Source organism: Antedon mediterranea, chromosome 3 (assembly GCF_964355755.1).
Source record: "Antedon mediterranea chromosome 3, ecAntMedi1.1, whole genome shotgun sequence".
NCBI classification, from domain to species: Eukaryota; Metazoa; Echinodermata; class Crinoidea; order Comatulida; family Antedonidae; genus Antedon; species Antedon mediterranea.
Window position 1 is genome coordinate 17,561,540 of NC_092672.1, and position 27,797 is coordinate 17,589,336.

At 33.5% G+C, this 27,797-nt stretch overlaps 1 protein-coding gene across 2 annotated transcripts in view; it reads right to left on the reverse strand.

Moving 5' to 3' along the window:
- The window catches only part of LOC140044976 (E3 ubiquitin-protein ligase TRIM37-like), a 96,968-nt gene that overhangs the window by 3,783 nt on the left and 65,388 nt on the right, over positions 1–27,797 (reverse strand). For both annotated transcript variants that reach the window (XM_072089694.1, XM_072089695.1), the window contains 13 exons: positions 26,023–26,104; positions 24,248–24,324; positions 22,907–23,087; positions 16,162–16,269; positions 15,559–15,610; positions 14,767–14,948; positions 14,535–14,668; positions 13,913–14,139; positions 13,448–13,648; positions 12,534–12,665; positions 7,893–8,031; positions 3,277–3,326; positions 2,553–2,762 (listed from right to left, as the gene is read on the reverse strand). In XM_072089694.1, coding sequence (XP_071945795.1) covers positions 2,553–2,762; positions 3,277–3,326; positions 7,893–8,031; positions 12,534–12,665; positions 13,448–13,648; positions 13,913–14,139; positions 14,535–14,668; positions 14,767–14,948; positions 15,559–15,610; positions 16,162–16,269; positions 22,907–23,087; positions 24,248–24,324; positions 26,023–26,104 — 1,775 coding nt within the window. The remainder of the gene's footprint in view (positions 1–2,552; positions 2,763–3,276; positions 3,327–7,892; positions 8,032–12,533; positions 12,666–13,447; positions 13,649–13,912; positions 14,140–14,534; positions 14,669–14,766; positions 14,949–15,558; positions 15,611–16,161; positions 16,270–22,906; positions 23,088–24,247; positions 24,325–26,022; positions 26,105–27,797) is intronic.

Consider the following 27,797-nt stretch of genomic DNA (forward strand, 5'->3'; position numbering starts at 1 on the left):
TTGCTTCATAGCATCACATTAAATATAACATTTGCCGGTTGTTCCCCTGTCAATGTTTAGTGGTAGCGATGGCCATACAAGGCCGTCGTTATACATCCCAAATTCAGTTCCCACACGAGGCAGTGAAATAGATATTGACCTACCTTGACCTAAGCCGTCCAGACTGTGTGGGAGACTTGTGATGGCTTCTGTTTCATAACCTCTTGCCATATCCTCCTATCTTGTGATGTTCTTGTTAGGGATACTTGGTTTCTTGATGTGCAGTCTGCCTTCAAACAGTCTAACCATTTCTTGGCTTGTCTCCCTCGTGGTCTATTTCCTTCTACAACCTCTTGTGGTGGTGATCCTGTTAACATTTCAAAAATTCCGGAGCCTCTTTTTGGCTATCCTGTCAATTACGGTGTTGTTCAGCCCTAGAGTTTCTCTGATTTTGGTGTTTCTGATCTTGTCTAGTCTTGTTATGACCAAGATCTTTCTCAGACAGATCATCTCGAAAGTGAGTAATCTGCTCTCGTCATCCTTTTGCAGTGTCCATGTTTCTCATCCATACATGAGGATGGATAGTATGAGGACCTTCTAGAGTTTTAGCTTTGTGAAACTATCTTTGGATGCCCATATTTTGTTGAGCTTTTGAATTGCGCCAAGAGCTTTCAAAATTCTGATTTTGAAATTTTCTGTACAGCAACCCAACTCGGTAATGGTTCCTCCAAAATACACAACTTCTATGATGTGATTGATGTGATTTACTGATAACTTGCACTTCTGTTTTGCCAATGTTTATTTTGAGACCACCGTTTGAGCTCCACAGATGAACGTTGTCTACTAGCTGTTGTAGGTTTTTTTCTGCTATAAGGCTATATCATCTGTGAAGCAGAGAATGTTTATTAATTGTCTTTTTATTCCGATTCCTCTATCTGTGTCATACATACCATGAAGCATTACTATTTCCAGAAGTATATTGAAGAGTTGAGGAGACAGTACAACAGCCCTGTCGTACACCTACTGTTGTTTGAAACCATTGTGTCAGCTCTTCGTTCACCCTCAATGCAAAATCTATTTAGCAACAGTACAGGTACTTCTCTGCAATCTGTCCTAAAGCAAACAACTGCTCCACTGTTGCCCTTGGTCCTTGGTCTAAAACTAGCCTGATATTCTGACAGAACTTCTTCTGTTTTCAATCAATGCAAATATTTTCCCTGCATGACTCAGCAGACTGATAATTTCCACAGTCTAACTTCTAACAGTCTTTCTTTTTGAATATAGGTGTAATAATTGCTCTTCCCCAGTCAGTTGGAAATGTGTCATTGTTCCAGATCAAATTGCATTTCTTTTTCCCTTGAGGCTTTCAATTCTTCTGCTTTTATGCGATCGTAGCCTGGAGCTTTTCCATCAGACATCTTTTTAATTGCACTAGTCACTTCCTCCCTCAGTATGTGCTGTTCATTTTCTGTGCTTGCTATTTGTGGTATATTATTTGCAGGGTTACTGTTCTTTTTATAGCTCACTGTAGTTTTCTTTCCATCTTTCTTTCACATCATTTAGCTCTGTCAAGACTTTACCATGTTTACTCTTTACTGTCTTAATTTAGATGTTTGATTTTCTTGTAATTTTCTTGATTGTTGAATAAATCTCCTTGGTTGGTTTTAGCAGCTTGGTAACATTGTCCACTTTCTTACACAGTTCTTGGACCCATTTGCATCCCTTTCCCTCCCTTTCTCTTTATCTCCCTATTCAGGAAATTATATCTGGTTCTCTTGGTGTGATCCTTTATCTTCTCAAGCCTCCCAGTTGGATGACCTCTTCACTAATCCATGGGTCTTGCTGTTGGTTTCTCCTGCTTCCAAGTATTTTATTTGATGTGTCGCTGTTTTTATGTTTTCCCATGGAGTATGAACATCTGTATCATTATCAGTCAAGGGTGAAGCAAATCATCCTCCGATTTCCATTTTATATCTGGTATGAGTTGTGGCATCATTGAGTTTGAAAACATCGTAACGCTTAAGAAACATTGTCTTTGATTTTGTTTTAAATTTCAGACGTAAGTTTGCTATGACCAACTGGTGATCTGATCCCATGTCAGCAAATAGATATTATGCGGTATTAAAACTATAGCTAGATAGCCGTGTGGCTCTTGACATGATTAACACTATTTTTGAGTGGTAACTTGGGGCTACTGTCTTGAGCCACTTACAGGATAAAGTTGCTGTCATTGCTGTTTTGTATACACATATGGGAACAATTTTTATCCGTGTGGCTTTTCACATGATTAAATCCATTTTTTACCCCTCCTATTTGGTGTCCCCAGGGTAAATTTACAGGATATGACCCGGCAGCAATATTGAATCTTAGCCAAATATCTACATAATCAGCCTTTTGTGGCTTTTCACATGAATAACCTTTCTGGGCGCCAGTCTATATTTTTCACTCTCCTCTTCTTAGGAGCATGGAAGAACTTCAGCATGATTGCGCTTGTTTCAAAAAGAGGTCTGCAACAATAAATAAGAAATAATATGATTTATTTGCAAATAGTAAGAAAGCGAAGATATTTTTACCTTTTTGAGTAGATGTCTGTTCACTTGTCATTTTATCCACCTTTTTCTTTTTAGATTTTAATGAGAAATTAGTATTATTGGCATAGGAAGACTCTACAATGTTTGATGGTGATGTAACTTGACAAACAGCAACATCTGCACAAGCATCTGAAGAAGATTTCTTCAATAACGTTGCTAAAAAGTTTCCATAACTTGATTTAGGCAAACTCACTATAAATTAGAAAAATATTAAAATACATCAGAAACTAAAGTAGACCAATATATTATTATATATGGAAAAGAGGAGAAGATTTGTTCAATAACCTTGCTAAATAAAAGTTTCCATAACTAATTGATTTAGGCAAACTCACTATAAATTGGAAAAATATTAAAATTTATCAGAAACTAAAGTAGACAAATATATTACTATACCGTATATCCTCTGGTATAATCCCACGTCAGGTCTAATCCCACCCCTATTTTATGTCTGATTTCACAAACAGTTCCAGTATTGACTTTTGGTTAAAGGCTCTCTTTAACCAGTTCAGATGAGATTTTACAAGATTTGCTTACCAATGATTTTTTTTACTGAACCAAGGTTTTTTCCGGGTGTAGTCCCACCGTCAATGTTTGCCCAATTTAGTGTTCTAGGGGGGTGGGATTATACTAGAAGATATACGGTAAATGTTTTCAGTGAAATAAAAGGTGATCACTAAATCAGTTAAATGTTTACTACTTTTTTTACCTGGTTTGTTAGTGTGCCTTGAGCAGATTTGATTCATAATAGAAGATTCTCTGGAGAAGAAAACAATTTTAAAATGTACTAATGCAAAATGCATACATTGTACACACAAAAACCCAATACTTGTTTTTGTTTTCTACAAAAACATATTACATATGATACTGTAGCGAGAGGTTGCAGGTTTGAATCCCGCCAGAGACATTTTTTCATACAACTAAAAAAAATATGGAACTTTCGCCAATGAGCTATGAGACGCGATTATGAGATCATGTTCCGAATATGAGCACTGTTTCTATAATTTACAGTATGTTTATATATAATTTACACAGTGCTACGCAACACATTGATTTACATTTTACATACCATGGTTGTATTGATTTTTTTAAATAGCTGCAGCATTAATTTTTAAGAGAAAGACTAAGGGTATGGTTTCCATTACTGTCACTCAACCCATTTATCAAAGTATTGAGGGTAAAAATACTCTTTACTATTCACCATTCAAGAAAATAATTGTCTAGGACCAGAAGATTGAAAAGCCATCAGCAAAAAGGTCACAAAAACATGGAGTAGCAATATGTTAAAATGTACTATACAGATATTGCCTGTGTAGAGGTTAAAATAAGATTTGACATCCCCGCGCTTCGGGAAATATATTCCATCGAACAAAATATCATTCCCAAGGGGTTGTAAAATCTTATATTTTACCGATATAAAAGGCGATACCTGTTATATTACATAGCCAACAACAAGTAGAATATCTGCTGGGTCGGGTAGCTAGGCTAGGCCTCCTTTTTGTATTGTATGTAAACAAGCTGCCCAGACACCTTACCTTGCGAAGAATAATATACAGATAATTACTAATTAATGATTCCTTGGCAATAAAATATTCACTAGCCTAGGTCGTTTAAATAATAACAGAAGAATTTCCATCAATAAGCCTACATTAATAATAATATTATTATCAGGTAGGCCGAATAAATAACAATTCGTCTTCTTCAAGCCGAATCACCGGATGTTCAGTGCGTCGCGGGTGGACCGGTTACTACTGTGAGTATAAACCAACCACAAAAGGTCTTTCATCACATCTAGGGAAGACTAATAACAAATGAGGGCGCTATGTATGCATAGTTTAAATAGTTTGGTTGATTAATTTCTTCAAGCAAGTTCCTTGGCTCAGCACAGGAAGCATTGTCTTCATGTGCTTCTGGAGTGACAATTTCATCGCAAGTTCAAGACCCAGTAGGTGACTTTTGTTTATTTATCTCCAAATGCGAGTGTTGCTACACAAAAAATTACACAGTCAATATCATCGTACTCGAGAATTTGCTGGATTTAATATGTTTAATGACAGGGACACGATAATTACACGAAAATAGATCAGTCAATATCATCATACTCGAGGATATATACGATTTACGATCCTCGCAGCGGTATGTGATGCAGTTTCAACCAATCCTGTACACGTATTTACATAGGCTATGTAATATAACTAAATATTGCTAGTCTTATTTAGTTTAATAACAATAACTAGATTTAAACTCGTCACTATGGCTGAGTTATGAGATTATCTGCTGCGCAAATGCCACATGCATGTCATATGTTCGAATATTGCGCACAGAAAAACGATTATGCCATTGTGACCTGAACAAAATAAATGTTGTTGGGGTGCTCTCTATTTTGTGTCTAGTATATACAGTATACACTATATACTGTATACATACTACATACAGTGCAGCATAGGTGAAAATAACGGGACCCACCTTTTATTCCAATGTTTAACATGATGATGTCATCAAAATTAAACATGTAGATAGCAATTTTGAAAGGGAATTATCTGAGCAACAACATAACGTGAAGAAATTTGGATACATAGAATTTGTTTATATGTGAAGTACTATAACGCAAAAGATGAAAATACGACTTTTATAATTCAACTGGACATATGACGTCACAACATCCAATGCGCAAAATTTGTAAATAAATTTGTATTTACAATTCAACAGATTCCAGAAAAAATTTTAATCATGAGTATCATTTTTCATTCTGAGCAGTTATAACATGTTGAAATATACTGTAATGATGAAAATAAGTGACCCAAGTAATTCACGCTTTTAAACATGATGACATGATGACATCATCAAAACTTTAAAAAAAATGCGAAAGATAATTGATTGACATAGACAAATAAAGTTAATTAGAAATTGATTTTTAAACGCATGTAACTTTCTGTGCAACATTACATTTTTTTCAACAGAAAGTTAGTGCATGATATAAATTCCACTTTGCTATTTTGAGATCACAAGACACACAAATTACAGAAATAAAAAAAAAAATTTGTAAAAATAGAATTTAATTCGTCATTGTAACGAATTATAGGTGATCATTTTTATAATTTTATTTTATTTATTAATATTTTTTAAACATGCACGTATGTTAACATACAATCAGAAAATGTTGATGCCATCCTATTACCTGATGCATATGCTTATGGTGCTGATTGGTGTCTATTATGTGTCATATATACTCTATACGGTACAGTGTACTGTATATCTATACAGTGTAACATATGTGAAATTACAGGAACCACACCATGTTCTAATTTTTTGATATGCTGATGACGTCAAACTAAACTTGAAGATCACAATTTCGAAATATAATGAATTGAGCCAAAAATTATAAGATTTGGAAGAAAATTTGGAACATAGAAGCGCACTCTTTGAAATTTGTATAAATTTTATGAAGCAGAAAAAAAATTCAAATATACGTTGTAGGTAAAATTAGGTATTGTAATTTTACCTACAACGTATATTTGAATTTTTTTAACCATCGTTATTCAAATTTTAAGATGTGATGACATCATCAAAATGAAAATATTGGCAACAACAACAAGTAACATAATTGGTTGAGGTAGATATATTAAAAATTAAAAGAAAATCAATCACAGATAAGCGAGTTGCGCTCTTTTGAATATGGTGGTCTATGACAAAAGGGGAAAAAACCCTATTTAAAACATTCATGTGGCCAAATGATGACGTCATACCTTTTTGTACGTCAAATGTGTATACATTTATATCTACAACTCATTGGCTTCCATAATAAGTTACGAAAATAGGGAGGTCACCTTCCATTCTGAAGAGTTATATTCATTTTAAAAAGGCCTTATTTTTTACCATTTTTAGCACTTTTGTACAATTAATGTGCGCATTTTGTCATTTTTAACGAGCTCGTATAGCACTATTTTAAGTCGAAATGGACTCAAATTTGGTGAATGTACTAAGGAAGATGAGTAGAATGCAATTTGTACAAACAATTGGTATTGTTTACGCTTTCTATGTACGCGCAAAAACATGTTTTTGCACAGTAATTTTTTAAAACACGCAAATGGCCTAATTTATGCTCTAAATTGATCAAAACATAATTTTAAGCTTTTTAAATTTTTAACGCCCGATTTCACGCGCATGACCTTGTGTACACGTGTGTTTTTACCCTTGACCTGTAATTATTTATAGTGAATTTCATTGATATGTGATGACGAGTAATGCAGATATGATTGATAATATTATTTCACAAAATGGCGTATAAATGATGTCACGAATGAGTGATCACGCTGAAAAGCTTATTATAGGATTAAGTTAAATTATTTTTAAGATATTGTGAAATTTTGGTGATCATATAGACACTTAATTTTTTGAGATAATTGTTACACAAAATAGTGTAGAGAAACAAAACAAAAACTAGAATTTAATTCGTCACTTTGACAAATTATAGGTGATCATTTTTATAGTTTTAATGAAATTATAATTTTTTAAACATGCATGTACGTTAACATACGATCGGAATATGTATGCCATCCTATGACATGATGCATATACGCTTATAGTGCAGAGTTGTACCTATATGTGTCATATATAATATGTACAGTATACTGTATATATATATACAGTGTAGCATAGGTGAAATTACGGGACCCACATCATGTTCTTTAAAACTGTTATAAATGTGACGAAATAGATGAAAAAAACTACTTTTTAAATTCAACTAGCCATATCATAACGTCACAACATCCGATAGGCTTAATTTGTATGCAAATACATATCTAAATTTCATCAGCTATCACACTGAATTAAAATCATCAAGGTAACATTTAATTCTGAAAAGCTGTGAGATATTCAAATATACGCTGAAGGTGAAATTACTCGATCCACGTTATACAAGTTTTACGCCTAAGACGTCATGAAACCAAAATGGTGGCAACTCATGATAAAGATACTTAATTTAGCAAGCACATACTGAAATGCGAGCGAAAATCGGGCTCAAATAACGGAGATGCGCTCTATTCAATGTGATAACCTAAAAAAAAACGATAAAAAATCCTAGTTTTTAAATTCAAGTGGCCATTTGATGACGTCACATCATCTTATACATCAAATGTACATGAATTCATATCTACAACTCAATGGCTTCCAGAATTAGTTAAAAAATTGTGGATAACCAACAATAATAATGGGTGATATATAATGGGATTTTAGTTCCCTTGTTTGGCTCATGAATTGATAAGCAACAGCAGATGGTACCGTATACAGTAAATAAATAAATTAATATTTCAAAAACATTATTACCGGCTCCCAATTCTAGCAGTGTTGTTAAATGATTCTAGGTCATCTAGATCTGATAAAGGAAATTCGTCAAGAGTACAGTTGTTAAGTGATGTATCAAGATCTCCATTACCATGCTCGTTTGTGCTGTCTTTGCCGTCATCTAGTAAATGAAAATAATATAAATAAAAAACGTGCAAACACAACAAGGATATTACTCCTTTCTTAAGGTACTGTGTTATTACCAATAAATGATAATAGTTCAACCACATGTCAATAGTATACAAATAAAGAATGTTTATGAGTTGGGATGGTGAGAATATTTCATGAGTTGAAAAATTGACTGCTTGACAAGACCAGTTGAAATTAGAGCAGTCAATTTTTCAACGAATGTAATATTCTCTCCATTCGTCGAATACAAAAATTTGTTTTATAACACACCTACTTTTATTCAATTTATCCATCATAAAAAATCAGCATAAAAATCTGAACGTGCATTAGAGCGCATTAATCATCAACATTAGATACACTTTTTTGTGAGAGGCATAATTTCAAATGACATGTGATGCCTAATTAACCAATCAAATTGTATTACAATCCGGTGTGTTATAATACCATTATATTTAATTTGATTTATTCAAGTAATAGAAAAACATGTAAAACTACATTAAAATATTGGTACAGTAGGTCCTATTTTATTTAGACTCCAAACATGTTAAACTTTATCGTGGATAGTACAAAACTAGGCCTTATAAGTACTAAATAAATACTTTAGATGTTTCTTGCACAATGTTTGCAAATTTACACTAGCCATAAGGGGCCTAAACTATGTCATCTGACGGATCGCACTGTAATGTGCTGGGTTTACAGTTTCATGTACAGTGTAATTTAAAAAAAACTGTAAAAATTGACCTTTTGCGTTAATTACCTGCTTGCGCACAAAATTGATGTATTTTTAAATGCTCAAACCAACTCACTCATACTACTGTACTAGCAGGTACCCGACCAATGGACGGGAAACATCTTATAATATATTGATTTTAAATTAATGTTCGGGAATCAAAAAGATAGTACAGTAATATAGTACAATGCAGTATACACAAATCTATAAATGGATGTATAGTGCAGAGAGGTGCATTATACAGCATTTATATTAGAAGGAAGATAAAGTTAACTGGCATACTGTATTTTTCAGCAAGCAATTTTAAATACAAACTAGATTTAATTCGTCACTATGACGAATTATAGGTTATATGCATTGATTTAAATAAAGACAGTTGATTGATTTAAGATATATTGATTGATTGATTTTTTCAGAATCTTTAGTTATTTATGATAGGATCTTGCAAATACAATAGCCGGTATCATAATCATAGATCCTTCTGCGTATATAATGCCATAAAAACCACAATTGTTACATAATAATAAAGACATAAAATATTTTTTATTAGATTTCATTATAAATCATGTGTATAATCTATACACTAAGAAATACAATTGAACAAACAATACGGATAATAAAAAAAAATCTTATTTTGTTTCGTTTCCCAAGCTGAGACTCGAACTCGGTACCTTGAATGCCATAGACACGAGCACAGACCACCGAGCCATACAGAACTGACTAAAAGTTATGGAAAGATTCATCCGTGTATTTACTATGCAGTAACCACTTTGGTGCAGATAGATTATTACATACCGCAATGAATTATGTTTTACTATGATGAAATCTTTAAAAATAAAAATAAATGATGCACTGTCAAACTATATACTTTTAACTTTAATATATGAACTTCTTAAGGAAGAAAGTTAATGTTAAGTTTATTATTTCGGCCTAAGAAAATGTTATAATTTGTTTGATTGTCGAAATTAATTTTTTTAAATTTAATATGCCATAATAATGATGACTTAATCAACTTTTGTTCTCTTAATTTCATAATAAATCATACATATGATACAAGCACTTCAAGAAAATGAAATAAAAAATAGGTGTTCCCGAGCATTTTAACGATATATATTAATTTTAAAATTTAGCATATTTTCACCATTTTGTTAACTTACACGTGCGTAGCCTGTCACTTTTGACGTGCTCGTATAACGCTGTTTCGCGCTGAAAAGTGAATAAAATATGATATTATTAAAGAAAGGTTATACAACAGTAATCGGACAAAAACAGTGCGCATTAACGTTTGACGAGTAGTGCGCGTGCAAAAATCTGCGCACTCATGGCAATTTTTTAAACGCTTAAAATTGCCTGAAACATACTCTAATTTCATCGAAAATAAATTTTGACAATTTTTGAACATTTTAAGCGCGCGTACGCATGCATTATATGCGCTACGCACGTAATTGTATTGCCATATGATGAAATATGACCTGAAATTTATGAGTACCAAATTTTGTTTAAAAGTGATTCATGCTTGTGAAGAAATGATTACAAACGTGATTTCGTTAAATCACGCGTAGGCCACGTAATGTTTGATTGCACACCGTGAAAACATAACCACATCGATTCCTGGCCATTAGGAATATACTCTGAAAAATTGACTTAGCTAGATGAAACTGATGCCAAGATAATTCACGGACAAAATAGTGCTAAGGAAAGAATAAATAAATAAATAAATAAAGATCCGGACAGAATCAAGAGGTTATATGCATGATATGCATATAACGTCGTGAGGTAATTTCCCGATTGATCGTAATAAAAACGGTACTGGGTTTGGTCTACTAGCGTTCCTGCTCCCAACCAGTACATCCATTCATAGAAGCTTTAATGAAGTAAGCCTACCTGGTGGTAACCATAGAACGGTCTCGAGATAACGACTATACTTTGGCTTTAGTCGATAGAAGATTGAACAAATTGTTTAGATAGAGTATACGATGTTTGATTATGTGTAGATGTGTGCTTTGTTCTTTTATTCAAATGATGTTATTTTTTTAATACATTTTTTATATCAATTAAATTATCGTAGATTGTATATTTATTTTAATAAATATATTGATTTAGTTGAATCTGGTTGAATATTCTTGCTGTTGTTCAGTTAAATGTCTTGATTTGTGGTGGTAAGAATGTTTGGAGGTTTGTCTTTAAATATAAGTTTTCTGGTGGTTTAGGCCTAATTAGAAAGAAGTAAATATGATTGCAACATCATCCTCCTTGTTTGTACCTCCTTATAGGTCTACACCCCTTGACAATAAATTGCATACAACGAACAATTAAAATTCCCAAAAAAATAACAAAACATAATGTTAGCATAATTTACTTTACAATATTTTATATCATAATGGAATTAGAAGCCTCTCTTTAGCAAGCACTGTTGCTATACTACTGTGTATACTGTAGCTGCGCTGATCACATGGCCTGCTGTCTCGATATTGCTTATGACCTAATTGTGACGTAGGAAAATGGCTGTGAGCCCCAGATAGAGCAGCAATAATCAATATGAGGCAAGACAAGAGCATTATTAACATAAGAAAAGTAGCTTGGTCAATTAAATTACAAGTACGGGAGAGAGGTACTGATCTATGTATTATGTTTTTTATTTTGTTTTATCTTGTATATAAATACATTGGTCAGGGTTGTAAAATTAAAACAAACAAATGAAAATGAAAAACTCACAAATTCTTTATGTGTAAAATATTTCAAAACGGGATAAATGATAATGACGATCATTGTCAAGTGTATAGAAAAATATAAGAAAAATAATGAAAAAAGGAGGTAATACGGAATTCATAAATGTAAAAATGTTACTGATGAATTGTAACAACATTTAGAATGTGTTAAATAATAGGATTTTATGTAATGACATATAATATGAATGTGAATAAGTGGTGATTGCGCCACAAAAGAGGAAAAAAAAGTATGGGAGAGATTCAAAATAGAAGAACTTAATTTTTTACATAATTTATCAATCTGAGGAATGAAAGTAAAATGATGGTCGGAAATGACACCTAAATGCTTGTGCTAGGTAACTTGTTTGATAGGGGAGTTGCTAATAGAGACATTGATTGGTCGAAGTGAAGAAAGTCAGAACTTCAATTTCCTTAGTGTTATGAGCAAATCTATTAGCAAGCAGCCAAGTAAAAAGCCAAATTCAAAATTAAGATTAGTTTCAATATAGTCAATTTTACTACTAGCGCTGTAAATAATAGTATCATCAGCAAACATATCCATAGAAGAAAACGATAAACAATTTGGGAGGTCATTGTAACTCTACACATTTGGAGTCAAAATACAAGGTAGGTGTGAAACATTAGTAGGGCCAGTACAGTATACAAACTAATTGAACCAGGATAACCAAAAACATTTAAATAATTTAAAAATTATTTTCATTTGGGTCTATCAAATTATAATTGTTACAATCAAAAACCAGAAATTCCACTAATATTAAAGTTTGATATATGATAATATAAAACAAACTCTGAAAAATTTATTTTATTTTATATTATAATAAATGTCTGGTACAGGGTGCTATGTTTGCATAAATGTGGTTGTCTGCACATTTAAGGGCATAAAGTTTGCCCAACGGTGGTTGTTACACAAATGTAAGTTTTTGAACTTTTTATGGCTCAGCAAACTTCCAATAGGCAGAAAATTAAATGACAATGGTACAACAAATTGTAAATCCAAAAAGTAAATTCTGAAACAATGTTTGAACAATTAATTACTATAATGTTTTGATTTCTTTTCACGTGGACTTTTCTTCTTATCATTACTCTTCTTCTTAACTGTTGATGAATCTACAGATACATTCAGCCCAGCCAAGTTTGCAAATTCCTCTGTAAGAGACTTCAGTAAACCTGCAAATAAAAATAAAATTAAATTACAATCTATTCAAACAATAAAAATGTGTTTAAAAATTGTGTTTAATTTTGTTGGTGTGAAACTTGACCTACAAAGTCTCACTTCAGATATATCACTATATCGCTTTCTGTAGAGGGATAGCCTATGGGAATTGTCAAGAATTCATTTTTTTCTGCTCGTATGTAGTTGTGCTCCTGATTTGATTTTCTGCAATTCTTAGATTGACTATAAAAGACTACTGACTGTACATTATAGAAGATTATGGAATAATTAATGTACAACAGGTTTTGAGATTTCTATCAACAAAGAGTAAGCATAATTTGAACCAAAATCTAATCTGTCACTTTGACAGATTATATTTAATTAAAAAAATTGTAGTGTAGCTTGGGGGTTAAGCTTGCCTTCCAATTCCAAGGTCCAGGGTTCAATTCTGACCTAATGCAGGGTTGTAACTCACAACAATAAAAAATTATAAAAAAGAAATTGGATTTGTGAGTTACTTGCTGTTGGATGCGTGTGAAATAAATAAAAATCTGTGCAAACACAACATGTGTGCAGAAATGTGATATGAAGCATAGTGCTGGATTGTGTCTGTATAGGCCTATGTGTTACATAATATACAGTATATACTATATACAGTGTAGCATAGGTGAAACTGCAAGACCCACATTCATCTTTTGGTATATGACGGCATTGAAATCAAACATAAAGATGACAATTTCGAAAGATAATTTGAATAACATTATCATATATATTGATATGGTAAAACAATCCTTACCAAGATCAGATTGTGATTTACTTGCAGTAGAATAAGCAGGTGCATCACTAGTTGTTAATAGAGTAGATGGTGCTGATATACTACATGAAGATGTCGCTACTGCTCCTAGTGAATTTAATCCTGAAAACTGCGTCCATAAACGTTCAAGTATAGCATCTGCTGATCCATTGCTTATATCATCTTTAGACTTTTCTTTAAAAACTGGAATAACATTTGCTTTAACAGTTCCAGTTCATTGATTTAACATTTGACAAAGTATACAAAAAGAATACATAAGTAAAAATAATTAAAGTAATTAAAAAAATATAAAAACCCATACTGTATTTCTATCTATTTTTTAAAGTATCCATGGCGAATAAACACTGGTAAAAGTTAAGTTTGTCGTACACCACATGATTACAAAATAAGGTTGAGAATGTCATTTTGGTTTTTATGCTACGACATCTTAAAACTTGCCATACATACCAGACTTGAGCCTATTTGGAGGATGTGGTAGACACTTTGCAACTCTATCATCTTGTCCTCTTTCTGGTAAATCTAGGAGCTGCATCAAAATACTGTTATCATCTTGGCCTGCATATGATTGGTCAATGAGTTGACGAGCAGCTTGACCTCCAACCGCTCCTCTGGGAGATAATTCCCCCTCCTCCAGATCCCAATTGGAGCAATTTTCAACATCATTATCTCCAGACCTGAAAAGCATGCAAAAATATCAAGTTCAGTTACAGAATTATTTTCAGTGAATATGGTTCTTGTCAAAAACTAATACTGTAGTAATATAGAAGAGAAAGAAGAACAATAATTCGATGGATACTCCGGCAAATCTGGCTTCCACACAATTTTCACTGAAAGTTAAAAGACCAGTTTAGAAAACCAAAAACTAGCTGTATAGGAAACATAAACACAGAACTTAAAAAGTAAATACCTATCGGGCCACTGAAAAAGAATCACGGAAACGATTAGTGAATGCAATGTCTACCTACGATGAATAGTGTAATAGATGATGATGACTCTTGCTTTACTTTTATTGTAATATTAATTTACATGATATCCAGATATGAGTATTCTTACAACTTTATTTACTTACATTGTTTCTTCATCAATGTCATTTTCTTCCATGGTACTCTCCATTTGTTCTTCTTGCTCTGTTTCATCACCTGATGAACAAGATGACAAAGACGGACTTGCAGTATCATCACCACCTACATTTTCATCTGCCTCCTGAATTAAAATGTTTAAACGTATTTGTAGTTTTGATCAGTAGTGATATTGATTGCTTGTAAATGACTGGAGACTACCCTAAAGTTTATAAAACTTACCACAGTTGTATCATTATGCTGTGTATTTTGTATTTGTTCACCATTGTCTTGGAAAAGATCACAATCTGTTGTTATGGTTGCGATCTGAGCATGATGATTACAATCTGATTTAAAGTTTGTCCTTGAGCCCAATGTTCGCCTCATCACTTGGCTAGAACTTTCTTCTGTTTTGTCTGAAGTTGCTAAAGAATTCATAAGCCAATGTTAACTTAAATTGTTGGAAACTGCATGGTATTTATAATGTTAGGCTATTAGTGAGTGTTCGCATCGGGACGTTCGACGATAGGGGATGGTAGATATGAAAGCAATTTATACAAAACATTTATCTGTGCATGCATATACCCCCAGTATTCTTCATTCCGTTCGCTAACCTTAGCCTGGCTAACGAAGAAACTTTTCAAATACACACCAACCAAGCGTGCGTGCACAGGGTCTGATTGCCTTTGTCTTGAAATAACCATCACTCTCTATTCATTACCGTCCCCATTATTTACCTACCTGATGCGAAAGCTCCGTATTAAATAAGAAAATTATGAGTTTGCCGCCTTGAATTAATTCATTTTGATTAAGTGGCAAGGTGTAAAGACACCACTATAGGGGTTGGGATAGATATAAAACCTTGTTTCTAAAAACATACAGCAAACATAAATAACAAATATTTTGTTTTAGGTCTTCAAATCAAAATGTGGGTTTTAAAAATACTACTTATTTACATTAAATTTAAAATCGATATCTTGGTATGGTTGTCAACAAGCAATACAATTTAGTTAAAACAAAACTAAATCTAATTACCTGAACATTCAGCATGACTCATATTTGATCTAGATAACTCTATGGCTAACCTCTAGTGACAAGATAGAAATTAGTACAAATAATAAAATAAAAGCATAATTTAAAAGCACAATTATAATTCAATTTATGGGCTTATTGGTCAATCTGGCTATTTTGAAAAAAAAACAACACTTAAGACATAGGAATTGAAGTATACTAATGCAAGAAAGTGAGCAGTAAAAGTGTATTAGGCTCCGTGAATACTGTAACTTATGGTAGGTCAGGAAATGTCTTAAAAAGAGCAATGGATCACAGATCTGCAATCAGAAATTAGAGTGAAAGAATTACATACAAAAATAACAAATTTAGGATATCATTGAGATACAAACTTAGTCTCAGGATTTTTTCTCATGACAATTTGCAACCCCACTCTCAAAGACTTGTAATAAGTCTTTGTTTATGTAGAGCATCTTGTATTATATGTTTGTCGTGTGAACAGGAGAGCCACCTTTGAGAGGAGGACAGTGATTGAGTTCACTTGTGGTTATCCTTGGCAATTTGCCTAAAATTTAATAATAATAATAAAAAAAAATATATCAAACAAAATATGAAAGGTCAACAAACTTCTTTGAGGTCATTGATTTGCTCTACATGTTGCTGCTGCACAGATGTTAATTGACCAATATACCATTGTTGATCTCGACATTTCTGATAGAAGGTTGGTGCTCGTACCTGGAAAAATATTAAAGTTCAAAATAAAACAAAAGGCTTCAAAAGAAACTTGGCAAAAAATTACGTCTGGTGTTTGCTAAAAATAATTTTTAATATTCAATGAAAAAACACTAAATTTTACATGCAACAAAGAGGGGCTTGCTGGTTTAAAATTACTAAAAAATATATAATATATTTGTCTCTTGGAAGCAGAACGAAGGCTGTAAAGTGAAGCAAAAACTGTAAGTGCAGCTACGCTAATTATGACACCGAGTGACACCGTGTTACACAGTAGGAAATTACTAAAATGGCCAATCTTTCGACGATTCGTACTTGCTAACTATATAAATTACTTATATAAAATTACCTTTTTTCCCATTATCTAGTAAAAATACATAAAAATGTACGTAAAATGAAATATGTTTGCACTTTTCGTTTCGCTTAGGGAAGCCTTCAAAATCAATACAAAAATCTAATACAAAAAATGAATTAGTTTCAGAATTATCACTTATGATTGACAACGTACGCGATGCGAGTTTGGAAGAATCAACTTGATTTCATGAATATTAATGAGTAACGCCAATGAGCTTTCCTAAGCTGTTGAAAAAAGAAATTCTATGGATTTACTCTGAAATGTATATGACATTTTTTTTTTTTTTCTCGTTATTACCATAAAACCTCGAAAAGAAGCCCATGGGCTTCTTCTTTTTTTAGTGCTCTTGGGTGAGCTTCTTTTCGAGATGGGCTTCTTTTCGAGATGGGCTTCTTTTCGAGATGGGCTTCTTTTCGAGAGTACTTTTACAAACTGTAGAGAGGGGCTTCTTTTCGAAATGAATGCTGTAAATTTTACAATAATATGACTTTTGAGACATTTTTTCAACCATGAAATTATGTTTATTACACCAATTAAAAAACAATATAAAAAGCAAAAAACAGTTCTATGATTCACGTCAAAAACAATCATTTCGTTATCATCGTCGTCATCATTCACAATGAAATATTCAAGAGTGTCGTCTGTCGATGATGGCATCTCATATCCAACTCTTCTACGTTTACTTCTTTGTTTTCAGAACCATCAAGGGCTACATCTATCCCACACTTTCTGAACGACCAAATTTGCAGCGATGGATTTGTGTTCATCATGGACAAGGCATTGTCAACCAACTTTGTTATAAGAATTCGCCTATCGCTTGCGCATATCTTACCCAACACATCATTGATATGTTTTTCAAACTCCTCTTTTATCGCATTCTTATATGGCTTGTTGAATACAACATCGAGGGGCTGTACTCTGCTGGTACAACCAGGGGGTACATTTTGCTGTGCATTATGTACATCTGCGATCAACATGTGCTTATGATTTGGGGCCACAGGATTGGTAAATCGGTTTCCCCACTCTTCATCTATCAAAATCTTCATAATGCCTTCGTCACACCATGCTTTAGGTTGAATTCCAGCCTGACTCTCTTGTCCCATTCACTCTACAAATGGAAGTACATTTTTAAGCATTTATTATAGTCTACATTTTATTGGATTGCTAGTGACAGTTATAATTATTATTAAAAATCCGTTTTCAAGATAGTATAATATCGGTATTTTAACTGACCTTTTCTTTTTGTGAAATTCTTAATCCCATTCCTCTAAATATGACCATCGGCCGTACCCTAGGGATTCCATCTGCTAATATAGTCAACTGAACCGTACACTGTCGTTTCTCGAGACCAGATGAGCCACTCGCCACCCATATCTCTTTCTTTCCTTCTACGTCATACGTCCTTCCATCAGACATAATAAAGGGCAGGGGTGTTTGATCCATGTTAGCTATCTCACTATCTGCGAAGTCTCGCATTAAACATTGTCTTCGGACGGCTTGGTGGAAGAAAGTAATGGCTGGACTCAAAGCTGTCTTTGGCTTTTGTGCTTGGTGCGTTTTCCTTCGATGGCTTAGTTTATTCCTCTTCTTGAAATTCATAAACCATCCATTTGAGGTTTTAAAGCCAACTGCTCCCTCTTCTACTGTAATTTACTTAGCTCTAGACTCTATCCACCATCGTTTGACTTCAATACCATTATTCCGCTTTTCTTTGAACTATTGAAGAAGCTTTTTTTTTTTTTTCAAGTGTCTCATATGGTGTCTTTCTTTCTCACACGCCAATGAACAGTGAATGTATTGCAACAATAGCGTCCTTTTTCTTTTTCCACTCTCGCACCAGCTTACGATCAATTCTAAATTCTTTTGCAGTCTTTGCGACACAATTGCCATAATAGTGCTATGCCACTGCAAAACATTAAGCTTATAGTTCCGAGTATACACTTTCCTCGTCTTTACTATTTTGCAAAAGCAAAGAAAAATAGCAAATACACACACAACTACTGTCACGTTTGAAAAAAATACGCAGTGCAGGCACGTCACTATGCGCTGTGCGTACCGCGTATCATCTAGGCCCAGACATTTTTTACTGGGGTTTTATACTTTTGCTTTATAGCTGGTGTGCATAATATAAAAACAAATAATACAGTAAACGAAAATGGCTACACCACTAAGTGGCAATTGTTTCATCTAGGATTAAAGGACACCATGTTTTTCAGTACAATTACGAAATAAACGAAGAAATGATATGTAAACTGGAACCTGAAAACAAGAAAAGTCTAGCCAGAAATGCAATCAAGGTATGCAGCCACGTAACAAGGGGGTCTTGTCAGGGGGGGCAAACAGGACTGATCCTTCCAGACACCAAGTACTTGAGCCACAGCCCCCCAGTGGCAAAGCGAATTTTGGTAAATGACACCCCTAGATCTGTCTCTTCAAAGTATATAAAAAAAACAAATACGACATATTAACGCAATGTATATTAAGATTAGCCATATACTTGTGTGTTTGAACTAAATAATAAACTATACAGTAATCTATAAACATTAAGTGATACATGTACTAGTATTGTCCACTTTGTCTGATGATTTGAATTTTATAAGCATTCAAAGTTGAACATTTCGTCTTCCTGTAACTGTCATGCGACTAAATGTGTTGATAACGCTGTCAAAGTTTGCATTTTCAGAAAGGTCTCTTTCAACTGATATTAGGGTTAATGATGATAGCCGTTTTTCTCCCATGGTTGACCGCAAGTAGTTTTTAACGAGTTTCAACTTACTGAATGATCTTTCTGCTGTGGCAGAAGCCACCGATATTGTTGCAAATATGCGAAAAAGGATTCCCATGTTTGGATATGCAGTGTGTAAACTATTTTTGAAAACCCAATGCAGCATATCTTGCAAAGTTTCAATAGTTCCTTTCTCAGGTATAAGTTCTTTATACAGCAAGCAAAACTGTTCATATTCTTTTTCAGCTAGTCCAATATCAATATCTTCCGAGTATGACCTAGCTAAATCACTGAACATGCCCATCTTTCCCAAATTAGCAGGCATTAAGAAGCCGAAAGGTCTAACCCGGTTATGGAAATCAGCAAATCTGTTTTAAAGTTCATTAATAATCTTATCGTATATAAAATAAAATACGTCTCTTCTGAATCTGTCTTTTGGATCTTCATGGGGTTCATCAGTAGCTTGTTCTCCTGGCATTCTTTTTCGTCTACGAAGTCTTCGCCTTGTGAATGTCGCAGTTCGAGTTCCTCTTCTGCAGCAATGGACGTTAGTGTATTTATGCATTCCCTAAAATGCTCTTCTGATCGTCTTTTAGTTACTATTTCAGTTGTGCTTGTAATCATAGCTGACGCAGTAACCACGTATATCTTAATTTTCTGAAGGTATTGAGAAAGAATGTTGATGTCTGCTAAAATGTTTATCCACATTTCCAATAGAACCAAAAACTTGCTGATGGCATCTAATAGGCCCTGTGCTTCCCCTACATTTTCAGGAGTTTTCTCCCTTCCTACAATCTTCTCTAAAGCTAATAACATTGCTGGGTAAGTATCTTGAACAGCCTTTACTGCTTTGTACTTACAGTACCATCGAGTTTCGCATAACCTTTGCAAAGTTTTTCTTTTCATTTTAAGCTCGTCTTGAGCATCTTGAAAGATATCCAGTCGTGGGTGGCTCCCGGTGATAAATGTATAGAGCTTTAATTAGCACTGTCCCAAAAAAAGTTACAGCATCAACACATTCATTACACGCGTGTACCAGTACTAAGTTTAAATTATGTGCACATGCAGCAGTGTAAATATGTAGCAGACGAGTTTTCTTTTTTTACGCGAGCCTGCAAACCAGTTAAATGACCAGACATGTTGTTGGCTCCATCATATGACTGACAACGAATCCGCTTTATATCTAATCCATGTTTTTCCAAAAGCACTTTTAATTGTTTGAACACATTTTCTGAGTTGCTAGACTTTAAATCTGCAAACTGCAAAAAGTGTTCTTGAATAACAAAGGTATCATCTACGTATCGCAAACAGAACGATAACTGGTCTTTGTGTGAAACATCAATTGTGCTATCAAGTATAACACCATAGAAGTGAGCACTTGTGACATGCGACAGTATCATTCGTGTAACTTCCTCAGAAAGTGCGTTTATAAAGTCATTCTGAATCTTAGGGCTCATGTACATGACATGTCGAGGACTTGTGGCTATGTGCTTTGCCAATACCCCATCGTATTTGGAAAGAAGCTTAACTAATTCTAAAAAGTTGCCTTCATTTTTACTAAATCGAAGTTCTCTGTGTCCCCGAAATGCAAGGTTCCGTTTGGCCAAAAAGAATGTTATATCAAGCAGACGGTGCAACACCGCTCTATTTTGCGCAATTTGCTGCTCATACACTCTGAGTTGCTGTTTGTCTACAGTCATGCCAATGTTAAGACGTTTTCGCTACAAATTGTCTTACAGAATCGTGATGAATAGATGACTGTTCGTGAGCGCGAAACTTCTCTGTAGCTTTCTTCCACTTGACGAATCCATGCGCAGGTTCTATAAATGATAGATTGAAATGACTATCTAATCTATCTGCAAACAGCCAACTACTACTATTACTGAATATACTAGCCAATCTCTAACAGATTTAAGGCCATTTTTCATATCCCTGTAATACCAGGACGGTCGGAATGATCTCATTAATTTATTTTCAGGAAATTTAAAGGGTTCATGTAGTCCTGGTTGACTAGGACCTTTTTCCATACTGCCCGAACAAACACTGGTGTTCTTATTTTGTTCACAAACAGTGCTGGATCTGTTGGAAACGAATTTGTAAGATCGAGCAATAGTGAAATCGATTCTTTCTGGATTTCTTCTATTTAAAGTATGCTCATGTCTTAGGCTCGATTGTTGGCTCACTTAATTGTGCATCTTTGTCGTCTTGTAGTTTGGAAACGTTTCCGATTGATGTTTTTAAAGTGTCGGTTTCTACATCACTGCTATCATTCCGCTGGTCCAGGTCCTGTTGAAAGTAATAAGGTGTATACTTATTGAATTTAATCATTCCGATGCTCAGATATTTACCTTACAATAGTGATATGTGATGTGACGAATGATGAATCGAGAAGAGTTATACATTTATCTTAACTTAATAACTATACTATCAAAAGACCGGATAACCAATTCAATACTGTATTGTTATTATTGGCACTAGTGTATAGAAATTGAAAAATACGATACCCCAACTGTCCCGAAGTCATGCGCATGCGTCTCTGGTTGGACCTGTATAAAAATATAATAATATAATATTATTGTTAACATTTTTGAGAATCGTTCTGATAAGCGGATCTTACGTCCCATAGATTATACACGTCACTTTACATACTTTCACTATCAACTGACTACAAAACATTAACCGTTTTTTCCTACAATAATTTATTATTTAATTTTGTTTTAATGATGTAGGCCTATTTAATATTATCATACAATTTGCTTTATTATACAGTACCTCAATTTCCATTGGCACAATAGTTTGGGGCTGCAAATGAGTCACAGATTGGTCTTCCTCTCTAAGATTAGTCGTAGGCCTGTTGTCTGATCTTGTTGTAAGTCTGTGCAACCCTCCTCCTGGTGGTACTGACTCTCTGTACCTAAACTTTGCACCGTGGACAGTTTAAATGTGGCTTAGCAGCCTATCTCTTCTTAATGTTTTTTTACAATAAAAACACATTGTTCGTTCTTTTGAAAACATCGCGGAATGAATATAATAATTTTATTCTATGCGAAAAGAAAGTGAATGCCTGTCCGGGAGTGAATGAAATGCTGTAATGCCCTTACAGGTAGGCAATTCGGCAAATGCATGGCGGCTTAGATAAAAGACGCCAAAAACCACAGTCAACTGACCGCATGTTAATGTACTGATAAGCAGTGCGTCTTCCCACGAGTTGTCAGTCAGGATTTTGTGTATTTCATATCATCTTACTTGAATATCATACTGTACTGTGACTCATTTGAAGCCATATCATATATCGTATATTTTATTCTTATCTTATATTTTCTTTCTTTTTCTTTCTTCTATCCCTTCTTTGTATTTTATTTTATTGTATTTTTTTACTTGTTACCCAGCCCGATCGAACGCTTCTCAACCCGGTAAAATCCGCCAGGGGGGTATTATTTTACGGTATATTGTTATAATAGTTTTTATGTACAGTAGTAAATAGACGATATTTAAAAGCAATTTTAAACCCAGAATCCCCATTTTTAAGCCATAAAAGAAATATCAGAATTAAAACTTACTTGAAACTGTAGAATCAAGGTATCATCCTTAAGATAACCTTCACTCGCAAGAAGATCAATTCTAAAGAAACGATTATAACCCCAACATTCACCAACTTCAAAGTCCGAGGCGAACTCACGTACTATGTTTTTACTATCATCATGAGAAGCTTGGTGTATCATCTCAACACGGTATTCATATCTAGAGTAGATAATATTTTCAGTGCATAATGTAGTGGTAAGAATATATGATACTGCCATCTAGCGGTAGATGGAGATTATGAAAATTGGAGGAAAGTCGAATAATCTTGATCCTAAAAATGGTCTTGAATTTTTTTCTTTATTTTGTTTGCTTTTGTGTTTGAGCGATTGATTAAAAGTTATTATAATTTGACCTAAATTATTCGTTTTGTTGCCATTTTGATGTCACATAATAGTTATTTACAAAAATTGGATTGAAAAAAAAATTGTTTACCTAAACAAAATGCAATTTAAAGCAAAAAATATTCAAATTGACTGGAAGTCGGTGAGTTTTTGGTTGAATTTAACCGTTTATTTTATTTTTTTTTAACTTTATTAAAACTGCAAAAAGAATGTTTCTATTAACCCTAATTGTTCATGTTTTTGGGGGACAATACATCTTTAAATGAACATTAATATTTCTTTTTTGTAGATATTGTGATGAGATAACAAATATTGTCCCATTAATACGGGTGTCCTATTATTAGGGGTTGGCCGTAGTGTTACAACATATATCTTCCCTAGTCTTGCAGGAAAGTGTCCTTTTAATAAGGGTCTCTCCTGAAAAATAGCAAAAGTCTTCCTACTTTAAGGAGTTTTATCAGACAATCTATATTGTTTTGACAACTCTGTAACAGGACCACACTGTTGATTTTGCCATATCTCCCCTAACTATTACCACATTTAAACAAACTCAAACAGATACATTAGTTTTAACACAAATTAATTAATTACTACGGCATTTTTTTTCAGTTTTAAATTTTCAAATTGTTAAAGTTGAAAATAAACTATGATCAAGTCACTAATATTTACACATTTCTTATCAATCGTTAATGGCTTCTTGGTTCTTTTGAGTGTTGCTGAGACACACGAATGTGAAGTGCTGCGTGAAAATTGAAAAGTTTACGGGTTTTGCTGCTTCATGTTTTCACTGATATCTTAATCTAGGCTTACACTAAAGACAAATATTAAATTATATTATTTTTATATTATAATTTAGTTAATATATAATAATAATAATTTAGACTTACACTTTTTATTTTGAAATATCAGACTTTAAAAGTGTACAAAAAAGGTGAAAAACTTTGTCACACTGTAAAAATTAAAGTTTGTTAAACTTACTTAGATGTTTCTGGAAGACCAGATGATAACTCCAGAAATACAGATAAATAATTTCCCCGAACAACCCCATTTCCATCCTTAAAATAAAAAGGAAAAATGTTAAATAAATGTTTAACTAGATTTAATTCGTAACTACGACGTATTGTAGGTTATATCCATTAATTTAAATAAAGATAAATGATTTTTAAAAGATATTATATTGATTGATTGATTTTGTCAGAATCTATAATTATTTTTTAATATGAACGATACGATCTTGCTAGTGCAAATACAATAGCCGGTATCACAATCCAATCAAAGATCTTTCCGCTAAATCATACTGTCAAATTTTAAAAACAGTGCTCATATTGGGAACATGATCTCATAATCACATCGAGCATAGCTCATTGGCAAAAGTTCCGTATTTTTTTGTTGTATGAATGTTAAAATAAACACAGTTTAAAACGTTGTTAACAACCAAACGGTCACGTGCCTAATATATTGTTTACTACACATGCTCAACAACCTTTAACCTTGTTGGCTATGCTTTCGCGGTCGTATCTTGGTGGCATGATTAATATTCCATATTTTTAGCGCTAGCTGCTATGGCGATGAACAAACTTTATGCGACGAATTTAATATAACTTTTCTGAATTCAAATTAAACGATCTCCCAGAAATATTACAAGATTAATAATAAATGTAATTACAAGAATAAATACAAATTGTTTGTAAATTGTAGTACCCTTTGTGTTTAAAAAACATTAATTTTGCCATGACATTACCACTAGCCAATCACCAGGCACTACAATTAAATATAATCACATTGATAATTAAGGAGATTTATGAAGAAACCACTGCTTAGCCATAACATAAGCATTTTGCTTATCCATAACCCAATCTCTCTCAGATTTAATATTTTTTGCTCAATCAATTATCTTTCGTAATAATAACATCTTTGTATGTGTACATTTTCTTACATGCCGTTTGTTGTGCGGATAACTAACTCGTCAAAGTGACGAGTTCAAATCTAGTTATCTTGTATTTAATAGGGAGTTTTCGCAACCTTACGAATACGATAACGAAAACGGATACGTCACACATTCGTAAAACTTTTGAGCTGATCCCCATTTCATATTCGTAAAGCGTATTCATGTTGACGAATATCACCAGTCATATTCGTAACTACAAAACGAGTATAGTTTTTGATCTATTTTGCACATTTTGCATTTGAATCAGGAATGATTCATGGTTATAATATAATTATACTTTTATTGAAAGTAATTTACTATAAAGTAATTTACTATAAAGTAATTTACTAAAATGCCAGGTCAATTTTGATAAATAGCAGTTTTTAAAGTTCTCACTCGCTTTGATGTTACGATAGCTGGCCTAGGCAGCCAAGCACCAAGCAACACGTACCTACGCTTCGCTCAAATTTACCGCAGTCATATGGTGCCCTCAATATTTCGTTGCCATGCGAAACAGATTTTTACTGGCTTACGAAAAACGAATACATGTGCGTGACGTATCCGTTTTCCTTATCGTATTCGTAAGGTTGCGAAAACTCCCTAATAATAAAAAATAACTTTTCTGCAATTAGTATTATGAAAATATTTATGTACGTTTTATTATGACGTCATAAATTGAGAATTTGTAAAATTGGGGTTCGTAATTGAGGGTTTTTACTGTACAACTATTTCTTTTACATTTCTATTGATGTATGGTATATACTGTACATTAGGAAGCAAATTAAAAATCTAAACTTGTCATTTGAAAAAGAAAAATATAACTTACAGGGTAAACTTTAAGTCTCCAACTCAGTCCGCATACATTAAGTGCATTACTGTATACAGGATCCGCTTTATGCTGTAGTGCACTGTAAATCATTAAAAACAAATATTGAGTTATAACTTATAATTACAATTATTGTTTATTAGATGGTTCTCAAATACATTTTTAGAATCTCTATTAACACTTTGAATGCCAAACACAGAGATCTCTGTGTTTAGAATCCTAACACTTTAATGCAAATATGTTTTTTTACTAAATCCGGTGGATAAGTTACCGTAATTATTGGTATACTACAAATGTTGACACTGTATTCGGTCTGGACAGAAAATATTTTACTATTTGAAAGTAAATAATCTGGTTACGAACGACTGTCAAAAACAATACCTGTCGAAACATCAACATACCCCACATAGAGCGATGGTTTGGAGGCGCATTGTGTATCGGCTGAATAAAAAGATAATGGTGCTATTTTGAATATGAACAAATTTTGAATTAAATGATTCCGGATCAACTTTAGGAATGGCTAGGCCTGGTGTCTTTACTATGTGGATTTTTGACCTAAGATTTATGATTTATAAAATTTGTTGGTAAGTATGTTTACTCAGTTTGTTGACCTAACCGGGCGATATTTTCATATTGTGATGTCTTGCACAAAATCGCGAATATCTTGACTTTCTTGTGGGAAACTACAAAAGACTAAAAAAGTGGGTTAATTTTACTGTTACGATTTATATATTGTGATTTGAAAAACGTTCTTGGTACCAATGTAAAGTTAAAATCTTATCTTAATTTTATTCTAAATTATATATCAATCAGATCACATACGTAGTTTTAATCAGCTTAGTAAAAACATTGAAATTCACTAAATATGCCTCTGCCAGTCAAAGTGTTGATGGACACTGGGGATACTAACCAAAAAACTGAAATTGTCCATAATAGGACTTTTTGTGGAAAAAAAGAATAATGTATACCAAAGTAAACAATAAATGATCTGCACTCAAGAAATTGAAAAGAATTTAAAATTTAGCCACAGAGCAGATTTCAATTTTAGTATACAACCATTTAATTTGATGTACCTCATAACCCCTGGACGCCAGTATCTCCCTATACTCATCAACCTCCAATCCTCTTCAATACTCGGGTGACTTGTTACAAATAAATTCTTCCCAGTACAAATTTTAATTCAACAAGCTTCATAATTGAAATTAGCATGGGCATCATGGTTTAAGTACTTTGCACAATGTGTAAATGAATAGGTGTCATATTGGCTAATGATTAAAATATCTAATTGTGATACAGCTGAATTTCCCCATCCCAGCCACAATCAACAAACCTTAACTCCTGTAGTAACTTTTTCTAGTGCAATTCCATTTATGTTGTACTTCATTATCCCCAAATACCAGTATCTCCGCCCTTCCCCCTCCCAACACACCCTGTACTGGATGATGTGTTTAAGACGTTTAAAACTCCCAACCCCTTTCCAGAGATAATTAAAATTCTGTTAAAATTTCCGACTCACAATTCTGGTCAATTTGATAGCCCATCAAAACTGAGAGAAAGTGGGGCATTTTGACCACATTTTGGCACCTAACTTGGATCCAAGATGACGGATAATGTTCAACTATAGTTTAGAAACTTCTCGGTATACCCCATATGTATAGATGTTTGTTGGCGGGCACTGATTTATCACGCCTGAGGGAAATTGGCACTTGGAATAGAGGTTTTACAAAGTAAAATAGTATTTTGAATAACTCTTTGAACAGTTTACCATTATGATG